Source organism: Esox lucius, chromosome 2 (genome assembly GCF_011004845.1).
Source record: "Esox lucius isolate fEsoLuc1 chromosome 2, fEsoLuc1.pri, whole genome shotgun sequence".
NCBI classification, from domain to species: domain Eukaryota; kingdom Metazoa; phylum Chordata; class Actinopteri; order Esociformes; family Esocidae; genus Esox; species Esox lucius.
In genome coordinates, this window is record NC_047570.1 from 26,035,591 (window position 1) to 26,041,511 (window position 5,921).

The following is a 5,921-nucleotide window of genomic DNA, read 5'->3' on the forward strand; positions in this document are numbered from 1 at the left end:
CTCCTTTCTGATGTTGCTCCACTATTTATCGCCGCAGCATTGGGGGAATTGGTGATCCTCTGCCCATCTTGACTTCTGAGAGACACTGCCACTCTGAGAGGCTCTTTTTATACCCAATTGACATAATAAGTTGCAAATTGGTCCTCCAGCTATTCCTTATCTGTACATTTAACTTTTCCGGCCTCTTATTGCTACATGTCCCAAATTGTTTGGAATGTGTAGCTCTCATGAAATCCATAATGAGTCAATATATATGTTATCTATATTCTATTGTGAATTAAATATAAGTTTATGAGATTTGTAAATAATTCCATTCCTTTTTTACTCACAATTTGTACAGTGTCCCAACTTTTTTGGAATCAGGTTTGTAATTACGTGACTTCTACAGACAATTGGTTGCACCTCTGTAACGTTCTGTCTTGTGTCTTGTCTGGTTTAGTTGTGGAGTCTGACTTCTTATGTATCTCTATCCTGTCTTGTGTGGTTTTCTAGTCATTCATGTTCTCTATGTTATCTCTATATTAGTTTTTCCTTGTTAGATTAGTAAGCCAGTTTCTCGTTGTCTTGTTAGTCTTCACACCTCTTGGTCTTTGTTCTGATTAGGTTATTTATTTAAGCCCTGTGTTTGTGTTGTTAATGTATGTGGTTCCTTCATACCAGTGGTTTGTGTCGCTCCAGTTCTTTTTAGTTTTTGTGTTCCCAGTTCATGTCAGGTCTTAGTGTGTCTTAGTCATTTGTTGTTTTGTTTAAGTCATGTCACTGATCCGTTCCTGCTGTGACCCTGTTCCAGCCCTTTGTCATTGTTCTCTGTTTAATAAAGTCCCTTTCGCTATGGGATCCTGGTCTCTCATCCCTAGTCCGTTACAACCGCAGATCATTAAGGTGTGTCCTAGAGAAGAGGGTAAATACTGATGCAATCGTTTATTTTCTGTTTTAAATGTGTAATTAATTCGGAACTGTTTGCAGATGTTCTTGTTCACTTTGACATGATGTACTTTTTTTTGTGTTAATCAGTGGCCAAAACTCCATTTAGATTTCATGTTATAACAATAAGACGTCACAGAGTTCCAAGGTGGTCAACACGTTTGAGAGCCACTGTGTCTTTTGTGTGGTTCTGTCCCAGGGACCAGTCCAATGTGCGACGGATGCACACAGCTGTGAAACTGAATGAGGTGATTGTCAACAAGTCCCATGATGCTCGCCTGGTGCTTCTCAATATGCCTGGGCCGCCACGCAATACAGATGGGGATGAGAACTGTATCCTTTTATAATAGCCAACATTGGCATGTCCTTAGAGGTATGTGGCACAGAGGTCATGTGTTTTTTATAATGTTTTAGGTCTCCTCCAAGACAAATTAGTAGCTTGTTAGCCAACATGTACAGACTTGTAAAAAAGTATATCACCTGAAAATAAACTTTTTTTCACATTTGTGGTTGGAGATTGATAAAGGTGAATGATAAAGTTAACCCAGAATAACTATAAAACATCAGCATTGAGAAATCTCCTGACCACTGGCAATCTACATGTCCCACAAAATTCAACCCAAGAGCTGACCAAAGATGCTCATAGAAGTTTCTAAAAAAACAGGGTAACATCGCAGGATCTTCAGACTTCCCTTGCCACAAACAATGTTGAAGTGCATGAGTCAACTGTCAGAAAAAGACTGCACAAACTTGGAGATCAGAATGGAAAAGCAATTGCTCTCAAAAAAATTAATGCTAAGACAATACTCATACTACGAAACAATATACCAATACTGGGACAATGTGCTCTGGACAGATGAGTCAAAGATGGAGTTGTTTGGCCACAGTGCCACCATGATTGGACAAAAAAAACAATGCCTTTGAAAAGAAAAAAGGTCATACCATCAGTAAAGTCTGGAGGTGGTGGCATTATGATTTTAATCTGCTTGGCTGATTTGCAGCGTCAGGCTCTGGCCAACTTGTCATAGTTTAGTCAACCATGAATTCCATATTGTACCAGAGAATTATTGAGAAGAATATGAGGCCAAGCTACAACAGAATTGCTCAAAAAGAAAAAAGAGATGGTAATGGAATGGCAGAGTCAACGCCCAGATCTCAATCTTATCGACATGCTGTGGGGGGACATGTAGCTGGCCGTACAATTAGTGCAAAACTGTCCAAATACGGAGAAAATACAACTTTCTATGAGGTGTACTAACCTTTTCACATATCTGTAGATTTGGTTATTTATAATGAGTTTACTGGAATTTAAGCTGAACATGTAATGCAGAACCAAGAGACCATGGTTAGTTACTTCCCTAACACAGGCCCAGATATGGAGTTTCTGGAGGTCCTGACTGAAGGTCTGGAGAGAGTGTTACTGGTGAGAGGAGGAGGACGAGAGGTCATCACTATCTACTCTTGACCCATCTGGGGTCAAGGTCACATGTACAACAATGCCTGAACAGGTGACAAGGCACCTCTGAACAATGGAAGCAGTACTAGTAGCTTCCAGCATTCAGCCAATCTTAAATATACAGTACACACAAATTGTTTGACAATTGATTATAGAATTAAGATGACTTTTACTGTGTAATTAAAGGACTACAAACAGCAATAATAATGTGCCAGGTAGAGATGCTGGATGCACTGCCTTTAAAAAGGATTGTAGCCTTTGAAGATGACATATGCTATTGTACTGTATGTGTATCACATATTGCAAAGATTGTTCACATTAAAAACAAGGAATTTTATATATAGCCACATCAAACATTAATGTTCTATGTTGACCAAGTCAGTATTTTTTTAATTGCAGTAAAGCGTTTCCCTCATCAAGGATAGATGGGTGAATAGATGAGTTGTTCGTATGAATGATGTTAGCACAACAGTCTGTATGTAGTAAACCAGTCATTTTCATATTTATTTTTGTATTTATTTTCTCAGCCTTCCCCAATAAGCAAAAGCGAATTGGATTGTAGATAATGAAAAAATAAATAACAGTTGGGGACTTTCAGTGGGTGGCAAAAACTGAGCTTGAACATGTGGATGCCACAGAGTGTATTGTAATGATGAAAAGGGTTAGGGTTAGGGTTGTAATGATGAAAAGGGGGTAATATAATTTATGTTTTTTTTTATTATTGTAGTTTTGCTATTTCTGCTGACACATCATTATGAAAAGCATGTAGAGTACTTTCTCATCCACCATAACAGAGAAGTGTACACATTTCCTTTTCTTTCCTGAAGAGTGTACAGGTGAAGAGTATTTCATTGAAGGTGACAATAAAATCATCTACAGATTATTCTTACATGTTATTAGTTTATTTTATACATTTCCATATTTGACCGGAATATAATATCTATCTTTACTTAAGATACTGGGTTTACTCACAAGTATACGCTCATAGCACTCTATTACCTGAATTCTTGGGATCTTTCTTTGGAGGACATTATTTATTTTGCCTTGTAATCCAGCACTTTGCATGGTCTCCAAATTTTAGGAAACCAAAAGTGTTTGGCCAAATTTTGAAAAAAATATTTCTAGGACCTTGTGACTAAAAAATATTTCTAGGACCTTGTGACTACATTGTTTGATTAATTCACAGTAGGCTTTGACTGTGCTTCAGATTTGGTGCCCAACAGAAATTCATGGGAATGTGTTGTGAAATCTTTAGTCATTTTTATTGTAAGAATGAAAATATAAGAAATAAATATTATTTTCACAGTTATCAGCAACCTTGCATTTAGTTCTTCATGCACCCTCCCATGCCAAGATATTTGCACTGCGTCCTCTCCTAGGATTGATAAGGTGGGAGAACATAGCAAGGGAGTTTATTATTAATAGATGTAGAATCTATCCAGATCCTTCTGTCCTTGTTAAGTGAGGTTTGGGTTATTACAAAAGCTTGATTCTATGGTCAGTGAGTTAGTTGTTTTTTGTGGATCTGGAGGAATGCTTCTGATCGTTATTCTGCTGGAAGATCCAATGACAAACCCAGCTGTAACATCATGCATCCCAACCCAAATGTTTATTATTTATTTCATTTTTACTGCTCATACCCAAAAATGACAATAATTGTAACAATTTCAGTGTTATTTCAATGTGGAAATAAACCGATCAGCCATAACATTATGACCACTGACAAATGAAGTGAATAACACTGATAATCCCGTTATCATGGCACATGTCAGTGGATGGAATATATTAGGTAGCAAGTGAACATTCTGTCCTCAGGGTCATGGGCGGCCAAGGCTCATTGATGCATGTGGAGAGCGAAAGGCTGGCCTGTGTGGTCTGATCCAACAGACAAGCTACTGTAGCTCAAACTGCTGAAAAATGTAATGCTGGTACTGATAGAAAGGTGTCAGAACACACAGTGCATCGTAGTTTGTTTGGGGCTGTGTAGCTGCAGACCAGTCAGGGTGCCCATGATGACCCCTGTCCACTGCCGAAAGTGCCTACAATGGGCATGTGAGCATCAGAACTGGACTACGGAGCAATGGAAGAAGGTGGCCTGGTCTGATGAATCATGTTTTCTTTTATATGACATGGATGGCCGGGTGCGTGTGCGTCTCTTACCTGGAGAACACATGGCACCAGGATGCACTATGGGAAGAAGGCAAGCCAGCGGAGGCAATGTGATACTTTGGACAATGTTCTGCTGGGAAACCTTGGGTCCTGCCATTCATGTGGTTGTTACTTTGACACGTACCACCTACCTGAGCATTGTTGCAGACCATGTGTACCCTTTCATGGCAACGGTATTCCCTGATGGCATTGGTCTCTTTCAGCAGGATAATGTGCCCTGCCACAAAGCAAAATGTTTCAGGGATGGTTTGAGGAACACAACAAAGAGTTTAAGGTGTTGACTTGGCCTCCAAATTCCCCAGATCTCAATCCAATTGAGCATTTGTGGGATGTGCTGGACAAACAAGTCTGATCCATGGAGGCCCCACCTCGCAACTTACAGGACTTAAAGGATCTGCTGCTAAAGTCTTAGTGCCAGATACCACAGCACACCTTCAGAGAGTCCATGCCTTGATGGGTCAGGGCTGTTTTGGCGTTAAAAGGGGGACCAACACAATATTAGGCAGGTGGTTGTAATGTTATGGCTAATTGGTGTATTGCCAAATAGGGATACATTATTTTGCGCTTTGCGCCTCTCTTGGCACATCTCCTGTTCTAAGATCTGCTTCAGGGAGATTTTGGTTTAGTTATAAAAAACATTAATATCTGCTATCATTGTAAGAGTTGTTAATTATAGCAGGCCTGGGCCTGTTTTATGGAATTGATTCGGGCAAGACTGGGCCTTGCCACTAAATGTCAAAAACAATGAAGTGCTTTCTAAGAGATGCCACTTGTATCTTCATAATCTTTCTTGCCATGACTCATATTTCCATGCTGAACACCTTTATTTGATAGTTAAATACAGTTTTACAGGCTATGTAGTGTGTTTTCTGTAGTCCTACAGTATACAGCTCTCAATACGTTAAACACTTTCTATGATGCAAAATAGGAAATCTGATGTTAAAGTGATTTCTTCGAAACAGTAGACTAGCGAGGATTCAATCCCCACTGTAAAAAACATCCATGTTAAAATTAAGAGAAGGGTTAAAATAAAAAAAAATCCGGAGCAGTAAGTGTCATTTCCCTTGCCAGCCAAACAATTGGTTTAAAAACAACGGGAGTTTGTACAAACATTTCTGTGTCTCTTGTTAAAATCCTAGTTCATATTTTCATTTCCTTTAGGTGAAATGGTCCGGCAGGTATGTGACAGGTGTAGCCTATTGTGTGAATCTGCTTGCTCGGTGAGCTAGATAATACCGTGTTCAGCACTATAACATGGTCTGGCTTCCTGCTCAATGCCCATTACAAATTCAATATTGTTGTACCATGTCAGTTTTTACTGGTTCTCATGTAGCTTATCTAATACATTATAAAAATGCACGCACTCACCATA

The 5,921-nt window shown here is 39.2% G+C and overlaps 1 protein-coding gene across 2 annotated transcripts in view; it reads left to right on the plus strand.

Annotated features, from left to right (window-relative positions):
* The window catches only part of slc12a4 (solute carrier family 12 member 4), a 34,890-nt gene extending 31,621 nt beyond the window's left edge, over nt 1-3,269 (plus strand). For both annotated transcript variants that reach the window (XM_013137399.3, XM_013137400.3), the window contains exons 23-24: nt 1,124-1,257; nt 2,298-3,269. In XM_013137399.3, coding sequence (XP_012992853.2) covers nt 1,124-1,257; nt 2,298-2,389 — 226 coding nt within the window. In that variant the 3' untranslated portion in view covers nt 2,390-3,269. The remainder of the gene's footprint in view (nt 1-1,123; nt 1,258-2,297) is intronic.
* Nucleotides 3,270-5,921: the final 2,652 nt, after the last annotated feature.